The sequence below is a fragment of the Trachemys scripta genome, chromosome 16 (assembly GCF_013100865.1).
Source record: "Trachemys scripta elegans isolate TJP31775 chromosome 16, CAS_Tse_1.0, whole genome shotgun sequence".
Lineage (NCBI taxonomy): Eukaryota > Metazoa > Chordata > Testudines > Emydidae > Trachemys > Trachemys scripta.
In genome coordinates, this window is record NC_048313.1 from 12,399,999 (window position 1) to 12,418,471 (window position 18,473).

The following is an 18,473-nucleotide window of genomic DNA, read 5'->3' on the forward strand; positions in this document are numbered from 1 at the left end:
CCCCCCCCATCTCCCTCCCCCTGCTCCGGCCAGGCCCCCCATCGCCCCCTTCCCGGGCCCCCCCATCTCCCTTCCCCCGCTCCGGCTGCCTCCTCCGCTCCAGCCGGACCCCCCATTCCCCCCCGCCCTGGCTGGGCCCCCCCATCGCCCGGGCCGCCCATTCCAGTGCCCCCCATCTCCCCATTCCCGGGGGGTCTCCCCCTGCTCCGGACCAGGCCCTGTGAGCGGGATCCTATGACATAGGAACTTGTCTCCCCAGTTCCCAGAAATCCCCTCCTGGGGGAAGCCAGGGCCCGGACGCCTGGGTTCGCAGGGATCCCCCTTCTGAGCAGGAGTCAGGGTCAGTGAGTTGCTCTCGCTGGTCTGCAGCGAGTGTGAGGATCCCGTGGTGACAATGGGAGGAGGTGGGGGGTTCCCACCGTGACTTGGGAGCACCCCGAAGTGGTGATCACACTGCTCATCTCAGGCCCCTTCCGTCCAAGGATCTCCCAGCGCCGGATAGACACCACTGGACTCCTCCTGGTGGCCTCCCCCTTCTCCTCAGAGAGGCGGGTCTGTATGAGCCTGCCGTGGGGTGGGGAAACTGAGGCACACAAGGGCGAAGGGACGTCTCCCTGGTGTCATAAGCCGGGGAGCAAACCAGACAAAATTCCGGTGTTGATCACTTACCTGTAGCAGAGAAGAGAGCCCCAGGGGGAGGGGTTTTCCTGGCCATCTCATGGCCCAGTTCTCTCTCCTCCTTCGTGGGTCAATACACTCGTGACCTGCTGTGCATTACAACTGTACCTGAGAAACCACCTCACCTAGACAGCGCCTAACTCGCGACTCCTGGGTACACCCATCACAGCAGAGGCCCCTGGACACCCACGAGCACAGTGTCTGTCTAGGGCACCTTGCTATGAGAGTTGCTAAGCTTTCGTAACTCTCTTCAGACTAGTGGATCATTCATCCGCCGTCACCGCTGCTTAAGAGGAGACGCAGGTGCCTATAACCCCGATGTAAAGAATCCATCTTCTCTTGCTAATGCAGACACGGAGTGGGGTTTTTTTGGGGTCTGGCTCTGTGTGTCGTCGCCAGTCTGTGGACAACTCACGAGCTGGTTGTAAAAACCGACTTTCCAGGGGCCAGCTGAGCCAGGTTACGAAATCGCCTTTCTGGGAGAGGCGGTAGCATGAAATGTTGTTTGGTTTGGAGTACACAGGGCCTCTCCGCTCTCCTCCCCCCTTTTTTTAAATAAGAGAAGGGTGTTTGTGTCACCTTAAATAGGAATCACTAGGGGGCAGTCTCTGCTCTCATTACAGACAGACTTCTTTTACAGACGTGGTTGTGAGCCTGATTGCTTTGGCTTGCCACAGCAGAAATAGCCTCCCAGCCATATCCCCAGTTCCCCAGCAGGTTTAACGTCAAGCTGACGCATCTTCGGAGTCTCCACCATGTTTTGCAAGACTTGGAAGATCCCCAGGTTGTTTCGGGTGGCACCCTGGGCATGTGAGAGCAAAGGACGGGAACGGTTATTCCTTATCACAGTCTGTTGCCATTCATCTAGTCCCCTGACCTGCAGGGTTATAATGCTTTCTACACACACACAAAGTATTCCCCCACGGTAAAAATATTCTTTATCGAGAACAACCACAAAAATACATGTTCAAGCAGCATCCCGAGGCACTGTGTTGTAGTGGTTAGAACAAGGGCTCAGTTTATTCAGAGCTTTTTTCCTTTCTTCCTACGTGAGCCTGAGTACGTCACGTCTCTGTGCCTCAATTACCCTCATCCCCGTTTCACAGCTGGGGAAATTGCCTAGCACACAGCGGGGTTGGGCGGCTTAGTTCGTGGTTGCAGAGCCTGCCGAGATCCTCTGATGAACGATGCTAGCGGTGCAAGGCTTTATTAATAAGTTCCAACGAAAGGTGACAATGTAGTATTGCCTCTGTCCAGTGTCAGCACGCGCCGTGCGCTGTCTGGCTGAGGGCAAGGAAGGGTGAGGGTTACCCTCATGTTGCAGAGCAGTGAGCTGAGGAACAGGGAGGCCGGGCCTTCCCCGTGGCCACCAAGCAAGTCTGTGGCCGAGTCCGGAATGGAACTCGGATCACGTGATTCCTGGGGCCGTGCTCGCACCAACGGTTGACACACCCTGCTTGTGAGCAAACGACTGACCCTGGCTGTTCTGCTCTGGTGACAGTCAGTGGCACGGCCATGCCTGGACGTCCCGACAGAGCCCTGCCACGCTGAGAACCGTTCCTGCCCAGAAGAGTTCACTTTCTGTATGGGCAGGAGAACAGGAGGGTTCTTCTCTCCATTGTACAGCTGGGGAAGTGGGGCCTGGGGAGGCGAAGTGACTTGGCCAAGGTCCCACAGTCAGTGGCAGAGCTGAGAACTTGAGCCCAGATTTCCTGAGTCCCAGGCCGGTGCCATAACCCCAGTCCCACCCTCCTCTCCGCTGCCGCAGTCTGTCCCGCGGTCACAGTGTGCTGACGTGCTGTTTGGTTACAGGGAGAGCGCCACTCTGCCGTCCCCAACTGGAAACACCGGCCTCGCGGGCACAGACTGCCATGAACTGCCGCGCCGAGGTGCTGGAGGTCTCGGTGGAAGGCCGCCAGATCGAGGAGGCCATGCTTGCCGTGCTCCACACCATCCTCCTCCACCGCAGCACCGGCAAGTTCCACTACAAGAAGGAGGGGACCTACTCCATCGGGACCGTGGGGACGCAGGACGTCGACTGCGACTTCATTGACTTCACCTACGCCAGGGTCTCCTCCGAGGAGCTGGACCGAGCTCTGAGAAAGGCCGTCGGGGAATTCAAGGTAAAGAGCTTGGAGCCAGTCACCTTGGCTGACTTCTCAGAGGATGTGCAGACCAGAAATCCCAACAGGGGTTGGTGGAGCTGCAGGCCCTTAGCCCTGCTATGAATCGGGCCCAAGGCATTGAAAGGAAGGTACTCCTTAACCTCCCAGGGTGTGTCTTCGCTCCACGGTTAACCTAGGCTCTCCCCCGGGTCTTAACCCAGCCGTCTGCCATCCACCAGAAGAGCCTCTGTCCCAGGTCTGGAGATGTTTTAAGCCTGGGCAAACTGACCCAGCTGGGAGAGTGGGTTAGAGCCCTGGCTGGGACCTGCTCACTCTGCAGTAAGGATGCAGGCTGAATAGTTCGAGCGCTGATAATCCTCCAGCGCACTTCCCACAGTTCCACCCCAAAGGACAGACAAGGTCTCCCTCCCTTGGACTGGGAAGGAATCCTAGAGTCTCAGCACAGGGAATCCTGGGATACGTCCCCAGAGCCCCAGGGCAAGCGCAGAACCAGTGAGGACACAAACGCAAAAAGGGATTGCGGGGGACGCTCGCTCCTCGGCTAGGCTAACCCGGTGCCCACACTCAGGTGCTGGTCGCTCAGGTTAACTCTGTAATGAAGACACGTAAATCAGCTAACCCCAGCAATGGGGGGGTGGGTGGGAGTGTGTGTGACGGGTGTAGTGAGGCGAAGTGCTTGGACATTCTCTGGGGAAAAGACACTAAGTGCAAAGTCATCTGGGGTAGGAAAAGACTCCATTGCAAAGGGCTGGGAATGAAGCCAGCCTCCTGCACTTTGGGGCTATGCAGCCTTCTTCATCGAGAGCATCATGGGAGTCGTCACAGAGCGAAAAGGAGAGTTTTGTAGTTCTGTGTGAAGAGGGGCAGTGGCTCTGTGGATGGATGGGGTCTGGATACATTGACTCCCCCAAGCCATAGAGAGTTAATGGCAGGAGACGTGAAGCCCCGGCAGTTCAGCGTCCTGTGGTCCTAGTACCATTTGGAGAGGCACATCTCTGCATGGTGCTCGGCTCGCTCTCTGTGGCGCCTTGCCCGACACACACTGTGCTTATTGCTGTAAGCCCCGCGGTGTGTAACGCAGTGGGGCCTAGATACTGTCCATCTCGTAATGCCCATTCAATGCGATTTCTGCCCCAGATAATTTAGAGGCTATATTGGGGATGGTCAGATTGTGACAGGGTTTCTGTGGAATTAAATCCAAGACATATGTTGCGGTGAATTTTAACTAGGGAGATTTAGGGAACAAATCATCCCTTGAGTTTTCTGCATTTTGAACCACTGTGTCCTAAATCCTGCTGAAAAGGTCATGGGAAGCAGTAATATCTGGGTTGTGGAGAGATTGGATGTCATCTCAGACCATCACTGTTCAAATACTTTACCATCTGTAGAGGGTCCGGTTTGGGAGCCCCAGCCCGGATTTCCAGCCCTAGGAATTTACAATCCTCCTTAATAGTCAAGGAAAGCGATGAAGGTTGCAAAGCACAAAATTTAAACTTCCCTTTACGTTTTCTGCTCCTGGGCTGCCCGGCTTAGCAATGCTGGAGTCATTGCCACAGGCAACTGGGACGAGCTGGGGGTTTGGGAATTCACAGACAAGGAGCTGTGTTCCTTTTCCCAGGCGTGTCTAGTCCACGTGAGCAACTGCGCCTCTCAACCCCCCTGTAAAAGTTTCCACATTTTGTTTCTTGTGCTTTGGTTGACTTGCCCTCTTTTATGATGGACGCGCCACCAGCAGCCATTTGTTTCCAGTGCTTTGCTAGCCCTCATTTGCAGTGATGAGGTCAGTCGTTAGCTTTGCAGTTCGATTTAATGTTTTAAAAAGTCACGTTAGCGCTGGACAAGACTGCTCAGTGTAACGACTTTATCTGGCTGGGCTTCCAAGAGAGATCTCAAATTGCTGAAAATGAACAGTGTCTCCTGGCCCTGAAGAGCAGAGCTCCAGTAAATGGAAACGGCTTCTGGACAGCAGCAGTTTCACGCGCTGAGCTCTGTTCTGCCGGGCCAAGGAGTGCCGGGCACGTGGCTAAGGTCCTCAGCTCTGAACATTGGACTAAGACAAAGATGATGTTTGGCTTACGTCTGTGATCTGGGAGCGTGTTACGCGGTTTAATGGACCCTCACGGAAGGTTAGTGACTCTGTTTTACAGCTGGAGGATCTGAGGACCAGGAGAGGATGTGACCTGTCAGTCACATGATGCATTAGCGATACATCCAGGAATGAAACCCAGTGGTCCTGCCACCCAGTCCCCTGCTCTAGCCAGGAGGTTCCCTCACTGGGGCCAGTTACAGACATTTTGCCAGATACTTCCTTAGCTTTCTCCATCAGACAGTGCCGGGGTCTCATGGTTTCATGTCTGTAAGATGTAGCGGTTGCTTTTGGCACTGCTGTGCTGGCCTCGTGAGTTTTACCTGCTTCGATTGTCTGTGGAAGAGCCCTCCTGCTTTTCGGGATTGGCGTCTTTTTGAGGTACTGATATTCTGGGTTCTCCAGAGCAAACGCACACCTGGCAGAATTGAGTTACGTGGAGCTGCAGCTCTGGGTCTGAATTTCCTCCTCTGACAACAGGAGGAATGGCCTAGTGGTCAGGAGCTGGCCTGCAACTTGGGAGACCTGGGCTCAGGTCCCTGCTCTGCCACAGACAACGTGTGACTTAGCTGTGCCTCAGTTTCCCATCTGGACTGTCCTGCTGTAGAGGGCTGTTGGGAGGGGGGTACATGAGGTGTTCAGACACTGGTGACAGGGCCAGCTGAGTAGCAGAGATCGTTAGAGCTGATACTTGCATATCACTGGGGTGGGGTCCGTCACAGCTCAGGGAAACTGCAGCTGTAGTTCCCCCTCCATGGCCCAGCAAGGGCACCTGCTCTCAGGCGTCCAGCCCCTGGCCATTGCCTGTCTTGGATGGAGGCCCTTCTGAGCGGGGTATTTCCAGGCTGCCTTCACTGTGTTATTCCCAGCAGAGAGGCTGCCCACATCTGCTGGCTTTCTCCGCAGAGATGGCTAACGGTGTGACGGCACCACCCAGCACTTCCTGTGCAAACCTACTTTAGTCAAGAGGCACTACAAAGAAAACGCATTCTACACACACGCTGACACGCTTACCAGTTGTCACCCCATCTCTCACATGGGCTCTGGCAGGGACAGTCCTTCCACACCCCACCAAGGAGTTCGTCACAGCTTCAGCTCAGAACAGGCCCTCTCTGCCCTTTATACAGTTCAGGGGTCTTTGACCCAGTAAATAGCAGACAATTGGCTTCTCTCCCCAGGGCGCAGCTTCAAAAGGGTGGACTCAGAGTGGGCCACTTGCATCCTTCTCACCCCTCAGGTTTGTCCTAGGAAATCCACTTTACACGCCTTGTCTCAAAGTCCTTAGCAGTTCCCAACATCTCCATTAACCAAGTCCCTAGGAAAGTTACACTCCACCCTACAATAACACACAAAGCGTTGCATTTTAAATACAGTGGGCCCCAATGGATTAAACCTAATTCCATTAGATTGAACTTAAACTGTATTGAATTATCTTAATTCCATAGGGATTTGTCCAGGACAGAGCCGGGGACTGGCTGTCATGGTTTGACCAGATGGCCCTTGCTCCAGTGTCCCTAAGCCCCTTGACCTCAACTGTGCCTGGTGCTCTCTCTGCAGGACGCCCTCCGATACTCAGGCAGCGACGGCATCGGGCAGATCTCCCTGGAGTTCTACCAGAAGAAGAAGTCGCGCTGGCCCTTCTCGGATGAGTGCATTCCCTGGGAGGTTTGGACCATCAAGGTCAACGTGGTGAACCTGGCCAACGAGCAGGAGCGGCAGATCTGCCGGGAGAAGGTGGGGGAGAAACTGTGTGAGAAGATTATCAACATTGTGGAGGTGATGAACAGGCACGAGTACCTGCCCAAAATGCCCACCCAGTCGGAGGTGGACAACGTCTTCGACACGGGCCTGAAGGACGTTCAGCCCTACCTCTACAAGATCTCCTACCAGATCACCGACTCCCTCGGTTCCTCCGTCACCACCACCATGCGGCGGCTCATCAAAGACACGCTGGCTCTGTAGGGCCAGGTGCCTGGGGACAGGGGGCTTGCGCCTTTCTGCTCCCCATCACACAGGATGACCCAGGGTGTCCCGGCAAGTAGAATCGTCTCAGAGCACAGTCCCGGCAGGAGTTTGCTTAGACCCCGTCCTATCATCAGTACATTTCAGATGGAAGGGTTCTGCAGGCTGGACTTGGGCTGGCCCTTCATTGTGAATCTCCCTATGTGGGGGTCATCTGGGGCTGCGATCTGAAATGTCAGCAAACTGCTCCTTGTGCCACGTGGCCTATATTGCAGCTGGCCTGTTGGCTCCCCTTCCCTGGTCTCCCTTTCCTCCCTCAGATCCCTCCTGAAGCCCCAGTTCCCTGATGGAACCTCATCCCTGCACTGCCTGATCCTGGAGCTGCTGCTGCCTTGTTATACCGGAATTCCTGGACAGGGCCCCTCCTCTCGCCCCGTCTGTTTGGGGAGGGGCTTTGCACAGGCTCTGACAATACAGCAGTAACCTCTGGCTGGCGGTCGAGTCAGGGATTGTATTTCTCTGCCTTTAACACTGTCTTGTTGTAACAGTGGGGAAAGAACTGCCCTCAACAGAGCATCTGTGACCCTCCCAGAGCCGCGGTTAGAACAGCAGTTGGGAGTCTCTGTGGGTGCCCATGAGGCAAGGCCCTTCCCTGCCTCTCTCTCCGCCTGGGAAAGGGGGAGAATGCTGCAGGTGGTCGAAGAGCACACCAGGGCAAGCGGATAGTCTTTGCTAAGCTTTATAAAGCCCCTTCCTGAAAATACTGGGGCGCAGCCGGGCACTTGCACAGCCCCTAAAACCCCTATTCCCTAGTCCGTCACCTGAAACCACGTCCACGTCTGACGTGCAGCGAATGTGGTGAGAGTGGCCGTTGTATGCAGCGAGGGCTGGGCTGGCAGGAGACGTGAGGGCCGCGAGAGAGCGGCGGCTGCTTCTGTTCCTGCAGGCTCCGTCTCCGCACAATGGGTAACTACGTGTATCTGGGTTCACAGGAGCTGTTGCTTGTGTGTGTCGTCCATTGACCTCCCTGCGCTGCCATCACCATCAAAAATACCCCCTTCGTTCTTCCTGACTGCTAAAAGCAAACGAAGCAGCCAGGAGCTCTGTCTAAAGCAGGGGGGAGATCTCTCGCCCCTGTCTCATCAACACACTTACGCCCCCGTCCCCACTTCCTCTCCAATGGAGACTGACGCCCGTGTGTTTGTTACAGACACCTTGGGCTTAGAAACTGACCTGTCTGTATTGTGTAGATCTCATACTCTGGGGGTAATAAACACTGGCCTGGGCCTTCTCTTTACTCCGTGTCTCGGGCTGTCGAGAGCGTCTCCCCCCTGCTCAAGTAGCGCCACCTCCACCGGAGTCAGGCTTTGCCGATGGCCCAGGTGTCATCCCAGCAGTAAAGCCCAGGTCTGGTGCGCGAGCGCTTCTGCTCCAGAGGGGGAGATGAGCGTGTGTGTTTCTCTGAGTCTGCTAATAAACTATTTTCCCATCAGAGCCCTCTGTGTGCTCACGTGTTCTTACCAAGGGGCTGTGAGAGTCGGATGGGGGCCAGTGAAGTGAGAACAGTTGCTGGGTGAAGGGCAGAGGAATGGGGAAGCTGACGGGGGGGTCTGAATTTCAGGAGGGTTCAAGGCCAACCTGTTCTGGGCTCTGCAGCCACAGTCCCTTCCAGAACGCTCAGGTCCCCTGGGGACATCTACAGCCAGATTCTCCGAAGAGTCCTGGGCCCAAGCCCTGAGAAGTCTGGCCCTTTCCCCGCGCCTGTGCTTCCATCCCTTGCCTTGGCCAGATCGGTCCTGACGGCGAAACAGGTTTCCCACGTGCCTCTGCTTGGCCAGCCGCAGTTAGCAGGATACGGTGCCTCTTGTGTCCACACCGCCGGTTCGGCTCCTGCCTGGGCTGGTCGTCCCCAGGTGGTAACCAGCCACGATGGCTCGTCAGCCTGCTGTCAAATCTCCGGTCAGCTCCCGGAGGATGTTTAAATCCCACTCCCAGGACGCAGAGCCTAGCAGTGGCTGCCTTAGGAGCCCCACCTGGGGCCTGGTTTTCAGGCTCGCTGAGCACTCGCCAGGGAGCTCAGTGGGAGCTGCAGGTGCTCAGCACATGTAGGAGACATTAGACAAGAAAGTGAAGCCTCCCGTACCGGTGGCTGCTGCTGAGAATTTGGGCTTTAACTTCTTCTCTGCTGCCACAGCAGAGACGCAGGAGGAGGCTTGGGCCGGTTCTGGGCCTAGGCGCTCTTGTCTCCAGAGGGGCCAGTGGGACACCTTTCACCAGCACAAACCTTCCCGCGGAGTGAATAGCCCCCAAAAAGGACAAGAACATTGTTCTAGCTAAATAGCACAAGCCTAGGAGACCCATGGAAGAAAATAGCTTCCCAGTAAGTTCCTAGCACTCGTTCAGAGGAGCGACTCAGCCATGTAACCCCAGAGCCTGACGGGGAGCAGGAATGCCGTGTGAGACCCGTAGGGAAGGACGTTCATACAGCAGTACTAGCGGATGGACTTCAGCGAGCAGCAGTGGGCTAGTCAAACACCACACGGCGTTGAGATGCGAGTTCTTAGCCCCGTAAACAATTGCGGCTTTGTGCGGGTTCTAAGTGGCATGCAGGTGGGCCACGAAGTCGCGGTGTCTGAGCCGTGGGAGTAAGTTCCAGGCGTTCAGCGATGCTGGGGGAGGAAGCGGGCCCAGTCTAGGCACTGGGGCACTTGGGGAATTTCACTGAGGATCTGCCCTTTAGCATCAACATGGAGGCTACTTCGGCCAGCGGCAGCAGCGCCAACAGAAAACTGCAGCCCGGCTGGGCCTGGCCGTAGCAGCTGTTGGAAGAGCCCAGCCCTGCTAGCTAAGAGCCAGGCTAGGAGGTGAAGGGAGCTGGGTCCAGCTGACGCTGCGGCAGGGAGAGGGGATTTACTCCGCCGGGATTGGGTCAGGGGAGGAGGATTAACAAACTGACTGATGAAAAATGCTCCGGTGGGGAGTTGTTCGGTGGGTGCGGGGGGTGAGTCCCAACTACACAAGGGTGTCTGCTGACAACTGCACCGCAGGGGAACGTCGCATCAAAGCCAGACTGAAATCATGGCTGAAAAGTTTTCTCGTCAAACATTTCTGCTTGAAGCTCAGTGGTGGGCCCAGGTCCACTCACCCCAGTTCAGCCACATTTCGGCTACCTGTATGCAAAAAGAAACAGCCGTAATCCCTTCCTCCCTCCCCTGGCTCCACTCATCTGCCTCCGAAAGGAGCCAAACTTCCCACCTCTGGTCTGGGGGGGGACGCATGGACCGGAACAGCACAACGGTTGGCATGAAGGTGGCGAGGGTGGGGTCGGTTGTTCAGGTCCCAATCCAGGATGGACCTGAGTCGGATTTCCCTGGTTTGTTACTGTAGTGCCTGGCTGAGCAGGGGCCCGTTGGGGGAGGGGCAGTATAAACAGACTAGGAGCCCCTGTCATGATCTTTAGGAGCAGGACTAGCTGCTGAGGGTGAAATCTGGGCCTCTGGAGGCTGTTCCCCAGGGATCTGGGGGTGCAGGGTGTCTGGTTCCTGGAGGAGCATGGGGGGGCTGTTTCCCCGGGGGTCTGGTTCCCCGGGGATCTGGGGGTGCAGGGTGTCTGGTTCCCTGGAGGAGCATGGGGGGGCTGGTTCCCCGGGGATCTGGGACTCGGGAGTGCAGGGTGTCTGGTTCCTGGAGGAGCATGGGGGGCTGTTTCCCCGGGGGGAAGGGTTCCCCGGGGATCTGGGGGTGCAGGGAGTCGGGTTCCCGCTGCAGGGAGGAGCTGTTCCGCCCATGGGGCTGGAGGAAGACTCGTTTCCTGACATCACTGAAGCCCGCCCCGCCCGGGCCCGTCACTGCCCCGCACAATCCCGCTCCACCGGCACTTCTGCGGCTGGCGGCGCCGCGAGCTCCTGGGGGATCTGCACCGGGACCGGGTCCGCGAGGACTGGCTGAGCCGGCAGCGGGGGGCGCTTTGCCAGAGCCCCGCCCGGGAGCCCCTCTCCTGCCCCCGCAGCCGAGCAATGAGCAGCAGCGCCCCGAGCCCCAGCCGCCCCCCGCCGGCCGCCGCCCCGACGCTGGACGCGCTCCTGGGCGCCTGTTGCGCTCTGGGGAGCGCGGGCGCGGAGAGGAGCCGCTCCCTGGTGCAGATCGCGGTGCTCTGCGTCCTCTGCCTCACCGTCCTCTTCGGCGTCTTCTTCCTGGGCTGCAACCTGCTGCTCAAGTCGGGGAGCCTGGTCGGCCAGGCGGGGAAGGAGCGGAGCCCCGCCAAGGAGCTGGAAGCGGGGATGGGCACCTAGGGGAGGGGACCCGGGACCCGCCCGGCCCCTGCTGGAGCCCCGCGCCCGGCGGCCCGTGCTGCGCGTAACGGGACCCCCCCCCTTCTCCTCTCCCTGCTCGGCCGGGCCCCCGGCGCTAGCGAGCCCCGGGATGTCCGTCTGCGGAGCTCGCTGGGCGCTTTCCGAGCCGCTGCCGGGCGGGGCCCCTCGCTGGGTGACCGTTCAAACGGGCTGGAGCCTGAACCGGGCTCGGGGGCTGCTCCTGCTCCGGGCAGAGCCGGTTTGTCCTGGCCACGGATAAAGCCAAACCGCAGCCGGAGCTGGGAACCCCCCGAGATTTGCTGCCGGAGGCTCCTTCCTCGCCTAAGACGGGATCCGGGACCGGCGGCCGCGGCCCAGTGAGTGTGAACGGTTCTGCTGGAGCCCCGAGGTGGTTTTTCCTCCCTCCGCTGTTCCGTTCCAAATCGGTATTAAACTACATGGAACCTAACGTCGGCTCCGACTTCATTTTCAGCGTGAAATCCCCCGGGGGGCGGAGGGGCCGTGTCGCGGGAGTGCCGGCGGGACGGGCTCAGACCTGCCCCACAGCGCTCCGGGGCAAAGCGGAGAGGAAGGGGGCAGGTAACCGCGAAGCGAGGGGGCTCATGGGGACAGTGACTCCAGTTTAGCCATGGGTCCCGATCCAGTTCATCCGTGTGACTCTGGCGCTGCCTCCCACCTCCCAAGAGTCAGAGGTGCTTTGTGCAATCAGAGAAAAGTCCAGACCAGTCATATACGCCTGGTGCTTTCAAAGGGCCAGTTTCATTTAATCATTTAAGAACAACTTAGGGATTCCCCCAAAGCCACACGTGAGGAAGTAGGGTGTGCTGGTTAAAACACCACGGTGGGTCAGAGGGGAAGTGAAGGCAACTATATATACTGTGTAGCTCTAAAATCAAATGGAAGAAAGGGGAAGTTGATAGTAATGATTAAAAATCACAAGTTAGGAATTGTAGAACATTGATAAGGACAGAAGGTGAACTCTAGGGCCAGCAGAGTTAAGGACAATAAGGAGTTTTTAAAATAAATTAGGAACAAAAAGACTCCCGAGAATGGGGTTGGTCATCACTAGATGGAAACGGTCACATCCTGTGTCTGGGAGCAGAGAACGCAGGCCGGATTTGCTGGATGAGGGACTATCCTGGGAAGCCGAGACTCTGAACAAGGCATGGAGGCCGTGGCGGATAATCCACTGAACATGAGCTCCCAGTGCAACGCTGTGGCCAAAAGAGTGACTGCGACCCTGGGGTGCATCGACCGGGGACTCTCACGTAGGAGCAGAGAGGTTATTGTACCTGTGGCGGGAGTCCTGGGTCCGGCGCTGGCACCTGCAGTTCAAGGACGTCGATCAAGTGCCCGGGTTCAGAGAAGAGTTACGACATTGATGAAAGGATTTGAGAACGTGCTTTATAGCGATGGGCTCAGCGAGCGGCGTCTGTTTAGCTTAACAAAGCGCTCGGGTGACTTGCTCACAGTCTGTAAGTATTTCCTCGGGGCTCTTCAGTCTAGCAGAGGAAGGTTGGACCCGAGCCAGTGGCTGGAAGTGGAAGCGAGACACATTCGGACTGGACATAGCGTGGGCATGTTTCACATTGAGAGCAATTAACCATTGGTGGCATTTCCCAGGGCCCGGGGCAGATTCTCCATCACTGACCATTTCCAAATCCGGCCAGGATGTTTCTCTGCAAGCTGGGCTCTAGGGATTACTGTGGGGCAGGTCTCTGGCTGTGCTGTGCAGGAGGTCAGCCTGGTGGAGGATCACAATGGTCCCATCTGGCATGGGATCTGTGAATTAGCAGCTGGAAATTAAAGGATTCAGGTCTCATTTTCACCTCCCCCTGCCCTCCAAGATGTTTGGGGATCTCAAAGGGCTGCATAGATGTGGGGCAGCTCATAGGGCCATTACATAGCTTGAGCTAGTGTGACAGCCAGGAGCCCTGACTCCCTCCCAGCCCTGTGCTCTGACCGCTACCCTACATTTTCATCGGTGGTTATGATTTATCTGCAACTGTGCTCTTAAGAGGGATGGGCCCTGCTCCACGGACCTGGTGCTGTAAGGACAGACGAGTGGCTGAGGTCAGGAGAACAATAGGCAATGAACTCACCTCCCTGATTCCTCCAGACAGCAGGAGCTGGGAGCTAATCCCAGTATTTCTGATTTCAACTCCCCTGTTGTTTCAAGGGATTAGTCTGGGGAAATGGTCCCTGAGTGAAAAGTGACCTAGTTATGATTGGCTTCTGCTGGGAGCTGTCATGAAGCATCATCCATAGGGAAGCCTGGATCGCCTTGAGCGCAAAGCATAGAGTCATGAGTCTATTTCTGGGCTGACCTTGGTCATGTCACTTAATCCTCCTGCGCGTCAGTTTCAACCCTGTGTACAGAACAGAGCTAACAGCCCTGAGCGGCCGGCCAGGCTGACTGTGAGGTTTGGGTTCGTTAACGTGCCAGCGTGAAGGCTGGGCTGGGCTTGCCAGGACTCTGGTTGAAATATCCAGTGTATTAGTGTGTTACTTTCTACTTAGCAGAAATCCTACCTCTGGCAGGGCAGATAACTCGCCTTAATACATCTCTCAGCTACAGCCAATAACAGTGCTGGGGTCTGTAATCAGTTTTATAATGCGCGTGGTTCCGGGTATTGCAAAGATGCTGGACAGGGCTTTACTTTTATTGCGTACATAAGAAGCAGAGATAAAGAGGCCCCCTGCCCCGTCAATCCCCGGGGATATTTCTCTGGCTGTTAGCTCCTGGCAGGAGCAGATGCTTAAATCTCTGCCTGTTAAACATGGGGAACGTAACTATGCCTGCCACACAAATCCTGTCCCTTTGAAAGGCCTGATTCTGGCAGGGCAGGAGCTGAATGCTTGTCACTTAGCAGGATTGGGCCCCAAAGGCAGAGGCTCTGTCCTGCTAGGGAAGATATGTATCTAGTAGTTAAAGCAGCAAACGGGGGGTCAGGACTCCTGGGTTCTATCCCCGACTCTAGGAGGGGACTGGGGTGGACTGGTGAGAGCAGGGGGGCTGGGAGCCAGGACTCCGGGGTTCTATTTCTGGATCTGTGAGACCTTGGTAAGTGGCTTCCCCTCTGTCTCTCTGTTGACCCCCCTGTGAAATGAGGGTAATACTGGCGCTCCCAGAGGCGCTGCAGGGGCTGACTCCTGGCGGTTTGCAGTGTGCTTTGAGATCCTTGCAGGGGCAGCGCTGTGGGAGCGCAGGGTGTCATCAAGCAGAGCGCCAGCCACAGCTCATGGCTCCAGAACAACCTGCTCTTTCCCTCCGCACTGGGGTTGGGCTCTGCGGAGCAGGTAGGTTCTGTGCTAGGCAATCAACGGCCCCAGCCGTTAGCAGGTGACTTCACTCGGACACGCTTGACCACGGCCTGCCGCGGTTTCCTTGCAGGGAGTCAGACAGGGCCCAGCCCGGCACTGAGAGCCACACGTCCCTGGCTCAGGGGTTGAGCCCTGCAGAGCTGGGGTGGGACAGTCCTTTGGCCGGCGCAGACCAGTGGATGGTTCCAGCACGCAGAGGGGAGGGCTGTGCGCCACCAACACAGGGGGGCTGAGCCGGAGGCCTGGCAGGGGGCTGAGCTCAATGGAGCCACACCAGTTTACAGCACCGCAGGGGAACCAAGATCCCAATCTGGCCCCAGTCCCATTCCTAAGTGCCTGATGGCGAAGTCTTAAAGCAGAGGCTGAGAGCTCTAAACATGATCACATGGAAAGGCAAGTGGGCCTGCTGGAAAATAATCCTCTGCTGTTTTAATGCCTTCCTGCCAAAACCCGTCTTAGGGGCTGTGACCCACAAAGCCAGTGCCAGGAAGGGGGCCGTGGAGAAGCTGGACTCTGATGCATGCAGGGAGCTCTCTCTGCAGGGCTCCAGTGCACTGCTCCCGGCTCTGAAACCCACCAGACGCCGAGTGCAGGATGGCCAGCCAGGCTCTGCATCTGCATTGGCTGAATCCAGCCAGGTGACGAGAGAAACGGATTCTGATCTCAGCTCCCCGGGGGGAAATCCAGAGTCACCCCCCTGCAGTGGGGTCAGGACCAGCTTGTCTCAAGTGATGCCGGTGTAATAGTGAAGTGACTCCAAAGGACGGACGGTGGATTGACAGACTCTGGCCCCAGCTGAGCCCCACGGTTAGGTCTTTCCCAGAGGAGAAGGCCCCCTCCTGGCCTTGCCCCTCCCACTAGAAGTCTGTCCCAGTGACTCCAGCGGCTAGTCATGGGAGCGGGGGCAGGGCCTGATGTATTTCTTTGCACGCTGCGATTGTCATTATTGGCTGTTCCTCCAGCCCCTCTTGGCCTCAGTACCACTAAATCACCAGACCTGGTTTGTGCCACGGGGCAGCGCCCAGGGTTAGAACTGGGTTAGTGGTGGGCTGTGTGTGGACGCTCCAGCTCTGTGCCCTGAGGGAGCCGTGCAGCCCTGCTGGGTCACAGTGACCCGAGAGCACTGGGGAGCAGGGTCTTTCATTTCTGCACACACCGCGGGCTGTAACCCGCCCCCAGCCTCCTCCCGGTAGCCACACGTACCACAGGGACTAAGCCACCGTCACCCTGGCAGGCAGCGTCTCTGGGCTGCTGTACTATCGGCGCAGCTCCGTGATGCTAGCCCCCGCTTGCTGGGGGGAGGTCACCGTGTCTCTCTGTTCCCACCAAGCTGGGAGTGGCTGTAAAGTGCTTGGCCAGCCTGCGAAGAGAGGGGTGGGGCTTGGGAGGAGTGCAAGCCAGGGTGCTGGTCTGGGGCAGTGTGTGTGTGTGTGGGGGGGGGCTCAGTGGCCAGTCTGGATGGAGCACAAGGCCTCAGACCATGTAACGGTGGGGAAGTTCTGCTAGCCCCATGTCACAGAGTTTGGGGGAGACCAGGCCCTGGCTTCCTGCGATTCGCCGTGACTCTCAGCCAGCCAGTAACACAGAAGGTTTATTTAGACGACAGGAACACAGTCCAAGACAGGTCTTGCAGGTACAGACCACAGGACCCCCTCAGTCAGGTCCATCTTGGGGGGCCGGGGAGGCCAGGAGGTCTGTCTGGCCTCCCCTCCATTTCCCCAGCCCGCTCCAAACTGAAAACTCTCCAGCCCCTCCTCTGCCTTAGTCTCTTTACCTGGCTAGGAGATCACCTGATCTCTTTGTTCTTCAACACCTTCAGTTGGCACCTTTGCATGGGAGGGGCCCAGGCCATCAGTTGCCAGGAGACAGGGTGTCGGCCATTCTCTGTGCAGACCCTTGCACACCCCTGCCCTCTAGGGCTCTGCAACAATCACACACCCTTATCCCACCACCTAGATACTTAAGACATGCATAGGGAAAACTGAGGCACCCACACAGTATTTAGAGAAAACATTAAGAACATTCCCACTTCATCACACCCCATTTCCCAGATGGGGGAGTGGAGGTGCAGACACTTGCCTAAGGTCAGGCAGCCACTTAGTAGCAGAGAAAGGAAGAGAACCCAGGAGTCCTGACTCCTGGACCTCTGCTCCAGCACGACCAGTGAACTTGGCTGCCCCCTAATTCACACACCCACAGAGTGGGGAGAATCTGTCCATCCTCATATACCCCTGGCTCTCTCTCCTACACCCCAGCACGCTCTCTCATACACATCTATCTATCTATCCCCACCCCCTCTATCTATCCCCACACCCCCTCTATTTATCTATCTATCCCCACCTACCCCCTCATCTATCTATCTATCTTCACACCCCCTCTATCTAGCTATCCCCACCCACCCCCTCATCTATCTATCCCCACACCCCCTCTATCTATCTATCCCCACCCACCCCCTTATCTATCTATCTATCTATCTATCTATCTATCTTCACACATCAAGTATCAGAGGGGGAGCCGTGTTAGTCTGGATCTGTAAAAAGCAACAGAGGGTCCTGTGGCACCTTTAAGACTAACAGAAGTATTGGGAGTATAATCTGACAAAGTGGGTATTCACCCACGAAAGTTTATGCTCCAATACATCTGTTAGTCTTCAAGGTGCCACAGGACCCTCTGTTGCTATCTTCACACAGGGACTACTCTGAAGAGTTGCATTAAATCAGTGGCAGTGGCTGCAGGATCGGGTCCTGAGCTGGCTCTCTGGGTCCGTCGCTGTTTCCGGGATTTGGGGCTGTGGAGGGTGGGTTTAGGACTAGCCTCCTAAGCATGGTGGGAAGTACCCGGCCACGCTGCTCTTGCTGAGTCCGGTGGTTCAGCGGGAGTCAGTGGAGGCTGACTGGTAGGAATGGGAGGAGAATCGGATGCTGGGTGTCTATTGTAGTACCTCAAATTGGGCCAGAGGAAGCTCTGAGGGGAGTTTTGGCCCCGGTGCCACCCATAAGCTTTATAGTCTGGGGGGGGGGTTAGTTCCCTTTTCTGTGACTTTCACAAGTGTGGCCAGTTCTGTGCCCGCTGCAGAGCCTGGGAGCTGAGTCTGCGCTTTATCAAGGGGTCCCTCATCATGTGTCTTTGGTGCTCATCAGCAGTGGGGGCGTCAGGTGCACAGAGCTGCGGGGGGAGATGGGCTGGGGCAGGGGCGCTGGCTGTGCCAAGCAGGCAGAGTCCGACGGGCATCGAATCCATAGGGGGAAGCTAATGGGGCCTGCAGGGGTGGATGGGCACTGGGGAAGGAACTGAGGGGCAGGGGGTGGTCCAGGGGCTTTTGTCTGCAAGAGCTCCGGCCCTGTCTGCTGCTCTGTCCTGGCCGGGATACCCGGCAGGCCCGGCTTTAGGAAGTGCAGGGCCCGATTGACGGGGCCCCGGCAGGGATGACTAAAAAAACCCACGTAAAAAAAACACATGGGGCTTGTACTGACCAGGCCGCGCTCCTAGTCTTTGGTGGGGGTCCTTCACTCGCTCCGGGTCTTCGGCAGCACTGAAGGACCCGCCGCCAAAGACCCGGAGCGCTGCTGGGTGAGTCAAAATTAAAAAGGTGCCTCTAGCCAGGGAAGGGATTCTCTGCCACTTGCCCCCCACCCTGGGCGGCCCTACCACTGGCGCGGGGCCCTCTTAGGCGCGGGGCCCGATTCGGGGAATTGGTGGAACTGGCCTAAAGCCGGCCCTGCAGCCAGTCCCTGGCCCTGGCTCTCGCCCAAGAGATTCGGGTGCCACCTGCTGGCAGTTTAGGGCCTTAAGGAGCTGGATTTCTCGGCTGCCCCCCAGCGAGGTGGTGAGAAGGGCTCTGAGCTCGGGGGGCTCTGAAAAGCCCTCGTGGCCCCAGGGCGGTGGAGGGGCCCGTGGCATCCCAGCACAGCGGGGCCAAGAGCTGGCGGGATCCACCCGACACAGGCCGGGGGGCGCTGGAGCCATGCAGGAGGGAAGGATGGG

The 18,473-nt window shown here is 57.3% G+C and overlaps 2 protein-coding genes across 3 annotated transcripts in view; both read left to right on the plus strand.

Annotated features, from left to right (window-relative positions):
- The window catches only part of ATG101 (autophagy related 101), a 13,766-nt gene extending 5,420 nt beyond the window's left edge, over nt 1–8,346 (plus strand). Inside the window, exons 1-3 of one of the 2 annotated variants that reach the window (XM_034792697.1) lie at nt 177–340; nt 2,491–2,801; nt 6,448–8,346. In XM_034792697.1, the coding sequence (XP_034648588.1) occupies nt 2,550–2,801; nt 6,448–6,852 (657 nt within the window). In that variant the 5' untranslated portion in view covers nt 177–340; nt 2,491–2,549 and the 3' untranslated portion in view covers nt 6,853–8,346. Of the gene's footprint in view, nt 1–176; nt 341–2,490; nt 2,802–6,447 lie in introns of those variants that run through there. The other variant, XM_034792695.1, reaches the window with a different exon arrangement.
- Nucleotides 8,347–9,351: 1,005 nt separating this feature from the next.
- Nucleotides 9,352–11,613, plus strand: LOC117888984. The gene is made up of 2 exons (XM_034792782.1): nt 9,352–9,497; nt 10,679–11,613. The coding sequence occupies exons 1-2, from the start codon at nt 9,352–9,354 to the stop codon at nt 11,142–11,144; spliced, it is 612 nt and encodes a 203-aa protein (XP_034648673.1). The 3' UTR covers nt 11,145–11,613.
- The last annotated feature ends 6,860 nt before the right edge of the window (nt 11,614–18,473 follow it).

Bases quoted from the DNA above. Each gene is read 5' to 3' on its own strand.
- LOC117888984 (XM_034792782.1), top strand. From the start codon at position 9,352: ATGGACTTCAGCGAGCAGCAGTGGGCTAGTCAAACACCACACGGCGTT. The intron at 9,498-10,678 runs GTAAGTTCCAGG...ACATCACTGAAG, and splicing joins GCGGTGTCTGAGCCGTGGGA to CCCGCCCCGCCCGGGCCCGT.